We start from the raw sequence: 16150 nt of genomic DNA, 5'->3' as shown, positions 1-16150 counted from the left end.
CAAATATAAAAATTAAGGAATAAATAAATGCATTCATTGTCATTGCAGGCAGTTAAAATGGGATAAAAGTGCTTATAGTGGGAAGAAATGCTCCTGGGTATTATTTCACATAATAATAAATTAAGAAACTATTGCGGAATTAGTTTGTGATGTATTTCTGGGGTTTGCTTAAATGAATGTATCTAATAGAACATTCGTAGAAACCTATATGTTTAAAATGCTGCTTTTTCAATTGAAGTCTTGATTTTTAGTCCACTCTACCTTGTGTGTTATTGCACATTTGTTTGTAATTTCAGGAAACCCCTTTTGCCATGGATAGATACAACATTTTGTTCAGCCCTTCTGATCTTCTTACTAAAACAGGAAAAACAACACACAAAACGCTGTTACAAAAGTGAACATCAGCTCTTTGTGGCTTTCAGAACTCATTAAATGTTCTCATGGGCTGATACAATTAAATAAATAGTAATAAACGGACATTTAGCATGGACCCCGTGTGAGCGCGTGTGAGGGGACTTATCTTGACCTTATTTACATCTTTGCCCTCTTTAACGTCTGACCGACACGACTGGTTGTCTTGGCAACCCATATACAGCAACAGGCAGCTGCAGATGAGCAGCATTAACTTTTAGCTAACATCAACTATTTCAAGGTTTATTTTTGAGGCTAAAAAGCTCGGTTGCTTACTGCTAGGTCATTAAACCGGAATCATTTCGCAATGCCAGTGCCTAACAATAATCTTGCAGCATCTACGAGAAAGGTAAAATGCCAACTTTGTTTGACGTTAGCTAACGTAACTGTCAGCACAAAGTAACCTAACACTAGCTAATTTAGCAAAGTGACAATGTTACGTTACGGCAACTGAACAAAGTTAAATCAGTACATTTAATGTAACATGTATTTTGTAAACGTGAACGTCTTATCAGAATTTAATGTAGAAATGTAATTTTGTATTCTGTATATGTAAAGTAACAAAAACTATCCCCATTTTCATCGCTTTCCAATTGAATTACAGAATTGTCAGTCCCAAACTTATGAACTCTAAAAAAGTATTTAAACTGTCGAAGTCTTTAATTTATTTTAGAAGATTAATAATTAAAGATGCATATACTGTATATATACAAATAAATTATATGTGTATATAAATGGTATGATTACTGAAATTAATTTATCCCCAGGTTAAATTCTTTTCATTTTTTATTGTCAAAGTCCATTTTTATCTTGAGTACATGTCTGAATTGTTGTATATGGGAAATTGTTAAATAAAGTTTGTTACAAAAAACAGTAAATGTTAAGTTAACAGTTGTAAAGTAAATTGTTGTTTACCTTACTTGTGTTTGCTGTTGTGCAAATTTCGCAGCTTACCATTAAGCTGTTTTTCATTGGTTTTCACCTTTACACAGGGCTCAACTGTTCAGAAGGTAACTATACCTGGTGTGAAGACAACCAAAGCTCCAAGTAAGAAAAAGGTGGGTGCATTTCCAACTCACAAATCTGTGGTAAAATTCAAGATGTTGATGACAGTTCAGAGTTTTGACATTTGGCTGCAGAAGAAGAACTATGAGTTGCACATGTGTACTTTTTAATTTAACCAAGGCATAAATCTATTGTGTATGTTACATCCCAGGATGAAGAAGAGGGAGTGGATACAGGTGATGGATGGGATGAGTGGTCTCATGGGAAAGCACTTATTAAGCCCCCAGATCAACTGGAGCTCACTGAGGCTGTAAGAATTCTTCATTACTCTGTGTTGAGTGAATTGGCTCAGACTTTGTTTATGTTGTTTAATTTTTTTTTCCCCAACAAGAATAGTTTATCATCAACGTTTGGTTATTATTTTTTTCGATCAATACATATACCAAATCACTCAGGTATGTGTAACCTGTGCTGCTATGCACTCTGTTTTATCTATAATGATATTATTAGGAGCTGAAAGAAGAAATCACAAGGATCCTGACTGCAAACAACCCACATGCCCCCCAAAATATTGTCCGCTACAGTTTCAAGGTAATAAAGTTATATCCAGTCTTATTATTGCATCACTCACGGTAGATGCATCACTGCATTACTGAAGCCAGATTTCTAACTTCTTTCTCAATTACTTACATTTAAAACATGGCTATTCCCATCCCATGTTCATGTGTTTTTTTTTGTTTCCAAAATGTGTTTGATAGCATGTAAGCGGTACATTAACATACATTTTTTCTTACCTAACCACATTCAAACAAAACTAACAGGTTTCTCTGCCCACTTATCCTTATATCACTGCTTATTGTTTTCCCAAGGAACGTTCCTTTAAGCCTACCAGTGTTGTGGATCAGATGGCTGTTCACTTTGTGTTGGAGGGCAGCCTCCTGCATCAAGACTCTGATGAGGCTCGAAGACTGAGGGCTAAGGAGGGTCTCCCTGAGGGTAGTTACTGAAACATGCAGCAATTTTATTCTGTATTTACAGATCACAGTAAGGCTTTCTTAGACTTTCAAGGGCTTATAAATGGGTAATAAATAATTCTGTTCCATTATGTGTATTTTTGTCGCATGTTGTTTTCTTCTCTGGTGTAGTGCATAATTGGTACCACAAGGTGTCACTTTCAACATTGGCCATGAAATTCAGGACTTGCTCAGAGTTTACATATCATAGAATAATCTGCTCATTTTCTACACAGTGAAATTCTGATTTAATAATTCTAATTGTCCAGAGACTGCAACAGTCGACACTGGAGCAGAACCCGATGAGGAGAAACCAGCAACCCCGGTAAACATGTTTTTTAAATTAAAATCAGAGCGCTGACTTGTGTTACACAGTATATTCAATTTTGAATTGTAAGAATTTTGAAACAATTGTCAGGGTCCTTTTGATCAGCATTTCTTCACAAGCTCAGTAAGTCAAGCATGTAACTACAACCCTTTTCTGTGTTGGTTTTCAACAGGCAACACCTGTAGAGGATGGGGGTGAACCGGAAGAAGTTGGAGAAGAGGACAGACCAGACAGTGTTGCCTCTAAAACTGACAGGAAGGAGCCAAAAGTTACTAACCAGTTCAACTTCAGTGAGAGAGCCTCCCAGACCCTCAATAACCCACTGAGGGTAGGAAGCAGAAACTATGAGCATCTTATGTCTTATCTCAATACACATCTTTTGCATAGTAGTTGAGATATCTTATATTTCAAAAAGGAAAGTTTAAATATTGGAGGGCATGAAAAACATAATATTAATGTGTGTATAATAAAGTATTCCTAGCCTAGTGCCTCAACAGTTTCAGTGGAGTCACTTTTATTTTCTTGTAGGAAAGAAGCTGCCAGACGGAGCCTCCTCCACGCAGTAACTTCTCTGCCACTGCTAATCAGGTACAGGGTTCCCTGACTTTTTTGAAGGAGATGTTTTTAGGCCAGACTTGTTTTTACACTGTCGAGCATCAGTCAGTATATGTGTTCAGATTGTGCCGACTGTAATAACTATATTATCTTTGCAGTGGGAAATCTACGATGCATATACAGAGGAGCTGCAGAAACAAGAAAGAAATAAAGAGAAGCAGAAAGCTGTAGCATCAAAGAAAGATAATGAGAAGAACAAGAAGAAGACAATGCTGATGGAGACTCAGGTGAGTGCTTGCCAACTTTCTTGCCTAAACCTAACCTATTTGCATCTTATCACAGTTCCATCTGATTTTTATGTTGTTGCCATACATACATACATACATACATTCCCTTACAATACATACAATACATAGGGTCATCTTGAAAGCTAACAAAATGACTACCCAGGACTTAAGCCTGTGAATGTTCTCATTTGTTCAGGTCATCGTTATCCTCAAAGCAATTTCAGTCAAAAGCAACTGGACTTGGTTATTTGTCTAGGAAGACGTTTCACCTCTCATCCAAGAGGCTTCATCAGTTCATGTACGCATCTGACCAGGCTGGGACTGGTCCGACTAACTGGTGTGAGATCCAGGTATTTAACTTCTCACAAGGCCGATGATGTTACTGAGGGTTTCAATGACTCTTTTTTCAAACCACCTGTCCTCTCTGTCCAAGATTTGCTGAGGTAGCCACAAGTACAAGGTCCAATGCAAGCGCCTGAGAGGCGCCCTCACAACTTGTGGCTACCCCAGCTGGACCTTTGTGAAAAAGGCACCTGCTTCCAGAAAGAAATCCAAAGTGGTTGAGAAAGAAAAAGAAAACAAGAGAAACAACATAGTCATTCCGTATGTGGCTGGGGTATCAGAGAAACTCAGGAGGATCTTCAACAAACACTGCATCCCTGTGTATTTCAAACCCAGTAACACACTCAGACAGAGACTAGTGCATCCCAAGGACAGAACACCACACACACACAAAAGCAAACTGGTTTATGCTGTCCAATGCAACGAGGAATGCAAAGATATCTACATTGGAGAAACAAAACAACCACTGCACAAACGCATGGCCCAACACAGGAGAGCTAAGTCGTCAGGCCTGGACTCCGCTGTCCACTCACATCTCAAGGAGAAAGCCCACTCCTTTGAGGACAACAATGTCCAAATCTTGGACAGAGAGGACAAATAGTTTGAAAGAGGGGTAAAAGAAGCCATCTATGTAAAAGTAGAAAAACCATCACTAAACAGAGGAGGAGGGCTGAGACACCACTTATCTCCAATTTACAATGCTGCCCTTTCATCCCTTCCCAGGAGATTCAACAATCTAACTCAAAGTACAACTGTTCACAAAAGGCCTCCTGTGATTCGAAAGACTGTTGTTAAGACTCAATAGAGCACTAACGAAGTCGAAACCAACTTGACATCATCGGCCTTGTGAGAGGTTAAATACCTGGATCTCACACCAGTTAGTTGGACCAGTCCCAGCCTGGTCAGTTGTGTACATGAACTGATGAAGCCTCTTGGATGAGAGGTGAAGCGTCTTCCTAGACAAATAACCAAGTCCAGTTGCTTTTGACTGAAATTGCTTTGAGGATACCCAGGACTTGTGATAAAGCTTTACCATCATGTTCTAATGTTGGTTTATGATGATTTAATAAAGAAGAAGGAGAGAGAGAAATTAAGCAAAAATATATAGCTAACTTCTAAAATAACATAAGGCGTGTTGTTGATGTGACTCATTTAGACAGTCAAATTTCCAAGGGGAAAGGGAACAACAGTTGTGATACAATAACATCAAGAAACTTCACATTGGCCACAATAAAGATAATATGAACAAATCTATGATACACAGAGTTTTTGCATCCATCCGAAATTTTGTTATGTCCCTGCTATAGAATGATGACATCACTACAGTGGGAAAGATATCCAAGATCTTTGAACGAATGGTCAATCAGAATACCTTTGATGACATAGCGCAAGGTATGTTCTAGAAAATATGTCAAGTAACACAATAATAAACTACATTTTATACTCTAGTTGCTGCTCATTCTCTTTTCGTTTCCTCTTTCCTCCCTGCCTTCCTTTCATTCCCTTCTAGATTTCAAATACTTTGAGGACGCATCTGATGAGTTCAGGGACCAGGAGGGAACCCTTCTCCCTTTGTGGAAGTTTCAGTATGACAAAGCTAAAAGGCTTTCTGTCACTGCCCTCTGCTGGTAGGTTTGCCAATTGACTCTGCTAATGTTCCCTTAATCATGTTCATTATTATTCTGGGGAAGCCATATTTAGCTTCAATTGCCCCAATATTTATATTTTTTTTTAATTTTAGTGTTATTTATGTATTATAATGTTTGGATATTCTTTCTACTGTTACAAGAATGTGGGATGACTGATTGATGAATCTGTCCTCAACAGGAATAAAAAATATCAGGACCTTTTTGCTGTGGGAATGGGATCATGTAAGTACCCAGGATAAAAATGAGGATTCATAATTGAGCAGTTATTTATCTCATCTTATCTTTACATTTCAACTATTTTAATCTTACCTAATCTAATAAGATTTTGAATTGTTACTTTTTTAGTGAAGCATGTTTGGCTTTTGATCTGATCTTACATCCCCTGTCCTCTCCCCAATCCCTCTCCCGGTCAGACGACTTCAGTAGGCAGGGGTGTGGTATGCTTGTCTACTACTCAATGAAGAACTCTGCTTTCCCAGAGTACATCTACCCTACCGATTCTGGCATCTTGTGCCTCGACATCCATGAGCAGCATTCCTACCTGGTAGCCGTAGGCTTCTATGACGGCTGTGTGGCTGTCTACAATTTGAGGGAGGAGGGATTGGAGCCTATGTATAAGAGTACAGCTAAGACTGGCAAGCACACAGACCCTGTCTGGCAGGTGAGAGGAGGTGACAAGGTAGAGGTGGTGGTGGGAGTTCAGTGTGTGTTTCAAGTTCCAGCCACTCGAAGCTTGCACTATTACTTACAATAGAATAGAATAGAATTACTTTAATGATCCCAGACTGGGAAATTATTTTGTTACAGCAGTAGTGGGTCAGCAAATAAAACACTTTGTACATAGCATACATAGAATACAATATATACATAGTGTATATATAAAGTAGTAGTAAAGTAGTATTTATATATATATATATACTTAGTCTTCATTTGTGTGTTTACGTAGAGGTTTTATCTCCAGTTTGTTGGGAGTGTAAATGGATTAATGTACTTTCTAATACCAATCATGCAGCGATACTGAGATATACGTTTAACCTAATAGAGAATTTAATGGGCTGGAGAATAAAGGAGATATCAGATAAATGTATCATCTTTGTCAAATATTATTTGATCATGCATGTGGCCTTTTTTAACGTACACTAAAACCAACCACTTTCTTCTGTTTTCAGTAGATTTATTTATTTTTTAATTTTTTTCTTAGGTGCGCTGGCAGAATGATGACATGGACAATAACCACAATTTTTATTCTGTGTCATCTGATGGCCGAGTTGTGTCCTGGACACTCGTCAAGGTTAGCCGAGGCTTTATTTTCATATGTTCTCTGTAACTTGTACTCTTATGTGGTAGTGTTAGTAATGTTCTCTCTTTTCATGTTATCAGACCAAAATGCAAAAATAATATAACTTTCAAGAAGGTTATAATGTGTGCATTCTGGATAAGTGTGCCTATTTGTTGTTTATATCTATTATTTGAATGTGTATATATCTATAACTGCATCACACTGTTTTTTCCTGCTTACAGAATGAGCTGGTCTTTACAGACATTATCAGACTGTCACTAAATGGTGCTCTGTCTGATGGGCAAGAAGGTGCACAGCAGCCTGGCATTGGTAAGGTCACCAAGGTCTCTCCTACTCTGCATGCATCTTGTGTATATACTATGGAAGAATGTGCACAATTACAGTACAATTTTTAACTGCTTTTACGCATGCTACATACTACACTTTAAGTATGAATTCATATCCGATCAGATTTGACTCAAGACGGTGTCTGTAACTTTGTTTGCCTAATTTAAGTGCCTTTTTTCTACAGCCTGTGGTACATCGTTTGACTTTCATAAACAGATCGACTATCTCTTCCTAGTTGGCACCGAAGAGGGGAAAATACACAAGGTATGTATCTAGGATTCAATTATGCTGATTTTGGCTGGATGACATAGGTCACTTGTAAATTAGATTAAGCTTGTTGTTTACCTGACTCATTTAGACAGTAAAATGTCCAATGGGGAAGGGAGAACAGCCTGTCTTGTGATACAATAACATCTAGATTCTTCACACTGGCCATAGTAACAATAGTAGAGTTAACAACGAGATGGAATCACCTGCTAGGCATTGCTGACGGTCGCACCTCCTGCGGTGCCCACGGGTCAGCTGCAGGGTCATCAGCCAGGAACCACCAATCACCAACATTTCGCTCCTTTAATCTTTGGACGTCTCCAGCTGATAGGTGTTCCCCACTGCGGCTGTTGTTGGGGGTAGTTGTTCGTTCCCCAGCACTTGTCCTTCCTCCTTAACCAGAGCCAAAAGCCTCCTTTCTGTCTTCTTCTCCTGTCACTCCTGCGACCCTCAGAAGGCGTGTGGTGGACTGCCCCACATAGCCTCAGCGTCCAACGTCCACTGGATAGATGGTGGTCTCCCAGCCAGCCATCAAGCACTCAGCAGCCAACTCTGAGTACTTGGCCTTTTTTCTTTCGTAGGCGGCCTCAATCCCCTCCTCCACTTGTAACATGAGCTTAATGAGGAGCAGGGATTTTGCCTTAGAGGACCACGCCACTATGTCTAGGCGGAGTGATGTAGCAGTGATCTCGACCGGGAAGCAAAGCTGCCTGTTGAGGTGGACTCTCATGTTCCACTCCTGGTTAGGGGAGAACGACCTAGGTGTTTCTTTTGGCCTGGTGTCTCTTCTCCCCCCACCTTCCGTGACGAAGCCGATGAAGCTATAGTTCTCTGCAGGTGGTACCCCTCTGCTGCCCTGTCGACGGCCCTCCAACACCTCTGCTAGCTTCCTCAGGACCTGGTCATGGCGCCACCTGTAGCGTCCCTTGGAGAGAGCGATCTTACAGCCTGACAGGATGTGCTGGAGGTTTGCATTATGGGTGTTGCAGAGTATGCAGCATTCCTCACTCCCAAACCACTGGTGAAGGTTCAGAGGACAGGGAAGCGTGTCATATATTGCACGGCCTTGGACCAGAACCATGGTGCTTCTCCCCACCCTAGGCCTGCCCTTCCTGTCTGGACTCTGCCGACAATCTCTTGATGTTGCAGGTGACTGATGGCTCTGTCGACCTCGGTTTAGGCATTCCACTTCCTGCCTGTCGGAATCTCGATGTTTGCATTCCTAACAGCCTAGTCGGTGGACTCTCTTAACTCAAGAACGAGCCTGGTCTTTTCCTGCTTGTAGCCCAAACTGATGGATTGGAGCGGAAGTTGGAGGGTGTTCCTTCCGAACAGGCCCGTTTCAGAGAGGCATCGTGGCAGCCCCAACCACTTTCTGATGAATGAGTTTGCCTTTGCATCCATCTTACTTGTGGTGGATGAGGGGATTTCACTCATTTTCAGCGGCCACGTCACTCTTCTGTAGAGTATGAACTGGTAGCACCTGACTTTGTACTTACCAGGGAGTTGGCTTTGGTCGATCTTTGCCAGGCCATCTGAGATCTGTTTCTTTTTTTTTAATTCTCTTTTTATTTAGACCTCCATCACATACATCACTTCACACATACATTAACTCAATTTGTCAAGGACACAATGATGTTGTACAAATTGCCCTTCTGGAGCTTTCTCCCACTGACCCAAATGTTCCAGGTGGAAGCAATAACACAAAAACAACAAAACCGGGGAGCGCACCCCTACATGTAATCATTACACCATACACAAAAAAATAAAAAATAAAAGAGGGTAGGTTCACACAAAGCAAAACTATAGTCAGATCAAATCAGTTCTGGTTTTACATACTCCATTTGGTCCAGATCCTATTTAAACTTTGAGGGAAAAAGAAATCTTCTCCATAACATAAATCTCATAAACCATGTCAATCCATTCGTCGATGGTGGGAGGTTCCACTTTTAACCTTTTCTTAGTGACACATTTCTTACTAGCTGCCACGGTATGGTCAGCAGTTTTTTGTCTTTTATGTTCCATGTTTCAAACATTATGTTGCCCAAGAACATAGTTTCGCATTTTAATGGAATGTTTACATTAAATATATTTTTAATATGTTTGTTGATCTCTTCCCAGTAAGATTTTATTACTTGACAGTCCCAAAAAATATGGAAGTGGTTGGCTCCATTAGACCCACAGAGTTTCCAACGCTTCTGAATGGGTGTGATAAAAAATCTTGTTATACTTTTCCAACAGAACTCCCTCCAGGTGTTTGATCCGGTTGAGATCCATTGTAATTGACATATTTTCTGGACTTAGTTAATGATAAGAATACCTCCGTGAACCCTGACTCATCTTTTCTTAACGCGTCTTTAATATTTTTGTTATAATAATCTCTCACTTGCAAGTACCTAAAAAAAAATGTCTCTCCCTAGACCATGACCCTTCTGTAGGGTCTCAAAACTCTGAAATGCCCCCTTGTGGACAAATGAATAATAGGTAGTTAAACCTTTTGTGATCCATGTCTTAAATCGGCCTTCTGTTTTATTTGGGTTAAAGTCTGAATCATAGGCACACCACCTTATGATCTTAAATGTATCTTTTAATCTGCAAATTTTGACTATTTCCTACCAGGACTTCAGGCTGCTTGTTATAGAGTCCTCTGGGATCTCCTGTTCTTCTTGTAATTTATTGTCACTTAATAAATGTTAAGTGTTCAAAATTTGATTCTGGCCCTTTTCCCTTGCCACAGATACCTCGCTATTACTCTGTCCCACTTTAAGAACTGTTTAGATGGTATTTCAATTGGTAAACATTGAAAAAGGTAAAACATTCGTGGAAGAATATTCATCCTGATTGACTCTATCCGGGAGCTTAAACCTCAAAAGGTAATAACGTTCCATCTTTCTATGTCAGTTTTTATCCTTGAATTTAGTGGGCCATAATTTATGTTATACAGTCTTGTGAAGTCCCTAGGTAATGAGACACCCAAATATTTAATGGACTCAGCATCCCATTTCCAATTGTACATGGTCCTAATTGAAGGAGGGTCATAATTAAATGTTAATGTTAATGCTTGGGTTTTATTAATATTAATTTTATAACCAGAAACTAAACCAAATTCCTCTAACAATTTCATCAGTTTTAGGATTGTCTGAGTAGGTTGTGTTATACTTATCAATAAATCGTTGGCGAATAGGGCCAGTCTTTGTTCCCCAGATGTCATTGTTACCCCCCTTTATATAATTCCTCTGCCTAATAAGTTCACTCATGGGTTCTATAAACAAGGTGAAGAGGAGCGGCGACGCACAATACCCCTGCCTCGATTCTCTTTCTAAAGTGAATTAATTAGTTAAGTTTCCATTGATTTTGATTCTAGCTGTTGGTTTGTTATATAGTGCTGCAAATGTGTCAATTATAGTTGTATGGAAGCCAAATTTCGAAAGTACTTAAAAGAAGAATGACCACTTCACTGAGTCAAATGCTTTCTCAGCATCCAAACTTAATATCAGTGTCTCCAGTTTTTGATGTGTGACTTGTCTCATAACGTGCAGTGTTTTCCAGATGTTATCTTGGGTCTGTCTTTGTCTGACAATGCCAGTCTGGTCCTTGTTTATTAATAATGGTAATAACAACTCTATTCGTTTGGATAATATGAAGGTGAATAATTTACAGTCGTTATTTAAAAGACTTACAGGATGGTAATTTCCACACTCAAATTTATCTTTCCCCTCCTTGGGTATAATCGAAATCATTGCCTCCCTCCATGAGGGGTATTTTTGTTCCTCCAAAACCCAGTTAAATGTTTTTAATAATGTTGGAATTAGTTGATCCTGCATTGTTTTGTACCATTCTGTGGAAAAACCATCTGTCCCTGGAGACTTCCCCCCTTTAATTCTCCTAATTGCTGTTTGAATTTCTTCCTTTGTTATTTTGGATATTCATTTCCCATATTGTTTCATCAGTGATCTTTGGAAGAGTTACCTGGGCCAGAAAGGCATCAATCTGGTTGTCATTGCTTATCTGTGGTTGTGTATATAATATTCTATTGTATTTTTTGAAGCATTGTTGTATTTTCTCCGGGCTTGTTTCTATTACATTCTTTTCAGAGTTTCTTATTTTATAGAAAGTTCTATCCGCTTGTTGTTTTCTTAACCTATACGATAGAAGTTTCAGTGATTTCCCACCTGTCTCATAGTATTGTTGCTTTGTAAAAAGGAGCTTCTTCTGAATTTCCTGAGAATTTATTTCATCTATTTCTTTTTTTAATTCTTTGATCTTACATTTGTCGTCATCTTTGTGAGACTTTGCATGTTCCTTCTGTAGTCTCTTCAAGATGGCTATTATTTTGCCCCTCAACAATGCTTTTAATGCATCCCAGAGAATGGGTGGGTTCACTTCTTCATTATCGTTTTGTGTAGGTGTCTGATAGTCCGACCCTGTTGAGCCTCCCGAGGTGGCTCGATGGAAACAGTCTCCCTCCTCAACTTGGAGGAAGAGGCCCTTACCTGCAACAGCCGCATGTTGGAGAAAGAGAGAGAAAGAAAGAAAAAAAGTCAAAAGTGAAAAAATTGGCCCAGAGCGAACCGATAGTGGATCTTAACCACTAATTATAGTCAGTACATTATGAAACATTTTTTCACAATTAAGTCCGCCATCCTCTAGCGTGGGTTAAATCCTTCCCGTCCCGGAGGGGTTGGTGATGTTCTCCTGAAGGTTCAGAGCTTCTCCTTGTAGCTCTAGTCCCGTTCGGCTGGGCCCTTCTTTGCTCATCTGTCCGCTCTCGTCCAGGAGAGCCGCTGCCCCTGCTCCATGATTGTCTCCAGAGGTGTGGTGGTGGTTGTCACAGCGTAGCCTCTTCTCAGCAGGTCCTCTGATGCCTCTGCTACCGTCTCGTAGGTTCTGGCTCCGTCCTCGTGTCTCACGCGCAGCCTTGCAGGGAAGAGGATCTGGAACTGAACTCTATTTTCCTTCAGTTTTTTCGGATCTCTGTGTATTCTCTTCTTTTCTTGAGTATTAGAGGTGGATAGTCGTGATCCAGGTTTATGCAGTTGTCTTGCCAGGTGAACCCCTTCTTCTGCCATGCCTTGTGGAGTATTGTATCTTTTGTTTTAAAACTTGATTAAAATGGAGAATGGCGGCACGTCCCCCAGCGACTGCGGTCCCAGCGACCGGTGAGCCCTTTCTATCTGCAAGTCGGGCATGTCATGCGTTAGTTCGATACCTTCGCGGAGTAAATTTTCCCCAAATGAGACCATCATGGTTGATTCCTTCTCGGACCCCTCCGGCACCCCATAGATCTGTTCTCACGCCTGGAGCGGCTTTCCAGATCCAGCAGCTTGTCCTCCAGCTTGGTGTTTAGCTTTAGCATGTGATGACGTCTTCTGTGTTTTGGATCTCTCCTCTGCTTTCTCAATTCGTCCTTCGGCCTCGTCCAGTCTGGTATTGGCCTTTATAATTTCCTCTCTTATTGTCTCTAATTGTACTTTGTTTTCTTGGCGAAACCCTCTTAGTTCTTGCAGAATCAGTTCCAAGTCGGCCATTTCTCCGCACTGCACCGCGTTGTTTGCTAGCTCAGACCTGTTAGCTGCGCTCCTTCTTTCTCTCCCACTTGTCTTCAGACGACATTTAGTGCTCAAAGTGGTGATATCGCTTTGTAACCCCTTTCGCTACGTTTTTTTATTTTGCAAAATTATTTGTGGGTTTATATGGGGGTATTTCTCCAATTGCTCTGGTTCAACCGGGAGCTCCCTCGCTATGCGTCCATCACGACGGTGTTGCGACCGGAAGTCCCACTGAGAGCTACTTCCTCCCAAGGCTTTTTATGGGTTGCTCAGAAAGGTGCTTAAAGGGGTCTTTGAAGAAGCTGGTTTCCATTTGCTACGCTTGCGGATACGTTCAGCTCTGCAGAGTTCTTTTTCCCTCCTTTCCTTCACTCTTTGTGGGGTCTTCTGGTTGGAGGTCACCTCGCCAAACCTGTCCTTGCAGACCTGGTAAAGGATGTCCCAAACGTGATTGAGCTTGGTTTCCACACCTCCTCACAATTTTTCCCCCAGTTTCTTGACCAGATCTGTGTCTAGCATACGCCATGCCTCTGCCTCACTTGACTTAGGCCTTTTGAGTTTGCTCTTTCTAGTTGGATTCTTTGTCTCTACTTTTGGCACTGTTCTGTGTGAGTTAGTGGTGACTGGGTCTAGGAGCTCACATGGGATGTCATCCTCCACCAGTCGGCCTTCTTCCTCTGTCTCGTCTTTGCCTTCTGCAACATTGGGTCCATCGGCTCTGTGGTTTTTGACCTGGCTTTTGGTCGCTCTTGTCTCACCTGCCAGGGCAGTGCAAGGATACTGTTGGCCCTTCTGCCCACACTTTCGCTTCCCCTGGTGGATTCCCAACCCACTGAATGTGGTCACTTTCTCCGATCCGCATACACACTTCCGGAGGATCTGTTCCTCATTTCCTGGAGTTCTGGTGTTCGTCTCCTTGTCTGTTTCTGTTGCTGTCGTAGCCGTGTTTTCCATCCTATTAGGCTGATCTTTCACCCCGCCTCTCGGAGGGCCTGCTGGTTGTATTCTCTTAGCATTCTTCGTAGTTATGGTTGGGTGTCACTTCTCGGAGGTACTAGTGGGTTGGGTAATTAGCCTCTCACTCTCAGTTTGGTCTTTCACTTTTATCATCCAGTCTTTCCTAGCTGTCCTCCAGTCTTCCCTGGACTCCAGCTGCTCTGTTCACAGTAGTCACTGGGTTACCAGAACTTCAGTACTATAATATAGACACATCTAGGATACACAGTACATTACAGGAAATCTTCCAAAAGTAATACATTACAAAAGAGTATGTGTGTAAAACAAACACATAAAAATAACAGTAACCCTATAAGATGGAAAAAACGTTTTTTAAAAGCATGAATTAATAAGGTATTGTATTATTCACTTCATGTAAGTACTCTAAAGGACCATTTGTATTGAATGGTTTTCATTCAGTATAATAATTTGCTTTATTATATTCATTTTTGATGGATTTTTAAAAACACAGGTAGCCATTGAGAATAAAATTGTCAGTACTACAGACTTGAAACTTGCTTGAGATAATCCCGTATTGAGACAGATTTTTCCCACTGTATGTGTTACAAACACAATGTATTAATGTTGATAGGACTGTGCATTATTTTAACAGGTAATATACATTATTACATATATACATTATTATTTTTCAGTCAATTGAACACAGCCGTCTTGATTAACTGTTCTCTTCATTCCCTCTGCTTGAATCATCCTGCTTGAATGAGTATGTAGCCACTTGGTAGTATTTTACAACTGTTATGTTTATTATAATTTGATGTTTTAGTTTGTCCTGGTTAACAACCCCACAGCCAGTGCCAAATAAACAGCAGTATTTCAAGTCAGTGTATTAATTATCAAATCAAATCAAATCAACCTTTATTTATATGGCGCTTTTCATACAGAAAAGTATCGCAAAGTGCCTCACAGAGATGTACAGAAAAAGAGAAACATCAAATAAAATCAGGAGAAGAAAGTTAAAAGAACCCAACCCTCCCACAGTCATGCACAGAGACACATACAAATGTATATACGTTCATTCACATAAACACACACAGCCATGCAGGCACACAGATACACAGACTCACAACTACACCAACGCTAGCTGTCACTACAGAGACATGGCCAGGCAGCAAGACCTGAGGTACAGAGGAGTCTAGAGGAAGCTACCTTTTGGGGGGCCAACCACACTGGGAGAGATCCCAGTCCAGGGTCACAGGGAGCACCGCCACAGAGACCACCCCAACCCGAGCAGACAGGAGCCTCCGCACCAAGGTGCAGAGCCCTCTAGCCGCCCGGGCCGGAGCCGTCCACGGGACAGCACCCCCCGCGGCCAAGATCAGAGACAACTCCCAATCTGGCAGGCCCCCTGAGGAAACACTGGAGATTAAAACTGTTGCCTAGAACAGTAAAGGGTTAAAATATGGAGGCTAAAAACGAGGGACTAAAACATAAAAGCATAAAAGCATAGAGGCTAAAACATGAAATAGAAAATAAAAGCATAAGAGCATAAGACGTGGACATAAAAATAAATAAAAAGGCTAATACACAGAGATTAAAACAGTAAAAAAAAGGATAAAAAAGTGCTCTGATTAGCACTGCCTTAAATAAATCAATTAACTAAAAGCCTGGTTAAAAAGATGGGTCTTAAGCCTCTTTTTAAAAACCTCAGCAGTCTCCGCGACCCTGAGGCTCTCCGGCAGGCTGTTCCACAGACGGGGCCCATAATAACTGAAAGCCGCCTCCCCGTGCTTTTTTTAACTAACCTGTGGTATGGTTAAAAGGCCAGTGCCGGAGGACCTCAGGGTCCGCGTCGGCCGATAAGGTAAAAGCAAATCAGATAGGTAAGAGGGCCCAAGACCGTTAAGACACTTAAAAACTAGTAGAAGATCTGCCCTGAAAAATAGCTAATTTTGTTTGTTGTGCAGTTACAGATATTGTGCTGGGTTTGCACTTCAGAGGGTGCACAAGCTAGAGAGCTTCCATTAATAGTGTGAGCATTTTGTGCGTTCGTGCGTGCGTGCGTGTATGTGTGCGGCTGTGCATATATGCACATTGTGCACTAATATGTGTCCATGTGTCCTGTTGGGAGCCCCTCAGACTTGACATTGAGTGTTTATAGAG

At 40.9% G+C, this 16150-nt stretch overlaps 1 protein-coding gene across 1 annotated transcript in view; it reads left to right on the top strand.

The window, feature by feature from the left end:
* Positions 1–718: 718 nt before the first annotated feature.
* Positions 719–16150, top strand: part of dnai1.2 (dynein, axonemal, intermediate chain 1, paralog 2) — a gene marked incomplete at both ends in the record, with an annotated part of 39645 nt that continues 24213 nt past the window's right edge. The window contains 16 exons of the mRNA XM_083938745.1: positions 719–760; positions 1404–1469; positions 1628–1726; positions 1927–2007; positions 2286–2412; positions 2699–2754; positions 2930–3085; positions 3286–3345; positions 3471–3599; positions 5249–5333; positions 5452–5569; positions 5769–5812; positions 6004–6251; positions 6792–6881; positions 7112–7199; positions 7402–7481. Coding sequence (XP_083794871.1) covers positions 719–760; positions 1404–1469; positions 1628–1726; positions 1927–2007; positions 2286–2412; positions 2699–2754; positions 2930–3085; positions 3286–3345; positions 3471–3599; positions 5249–5333; positions 5452–5569; positions 5769–5812; positions 6004–6251; positions 6792–6881; positions 7112–7199; positions 7402–7481 — 1569 coding nt within the window. The remainder of the gene's footprint in view (positions 761–1403; positions 1470–1627; positions 1727–1926; positions 2008–2285; positions 2413–2698; positions 2755–2929; positions 3086–3285; positions 3346–3470; positions 3600–5248; positions 5334–5451; positions 5570–5768; positions 5813–6003; positions 6252–6791; positions 6882–7111; positions 7200–7401; positions 7482–16150) is intronic.

This window comes from Echiichthys vipera (genome assembly GCF_963691815.1).
Source record: "Echiichthys vipera genome assembly, chromosome: X".
NCBI classification, from domain to species: domain Eukaryota; kingdom Metazoa; phylum Chordata; class Actinopteri; order Perciformes; family Trachinidae; genus Echiichthys; species Echiichthys vipera.
Note: the sequence above shows the minus strand (reverse complement) of the source record. Positions and strands in the feature narration are given on the sequence as shown.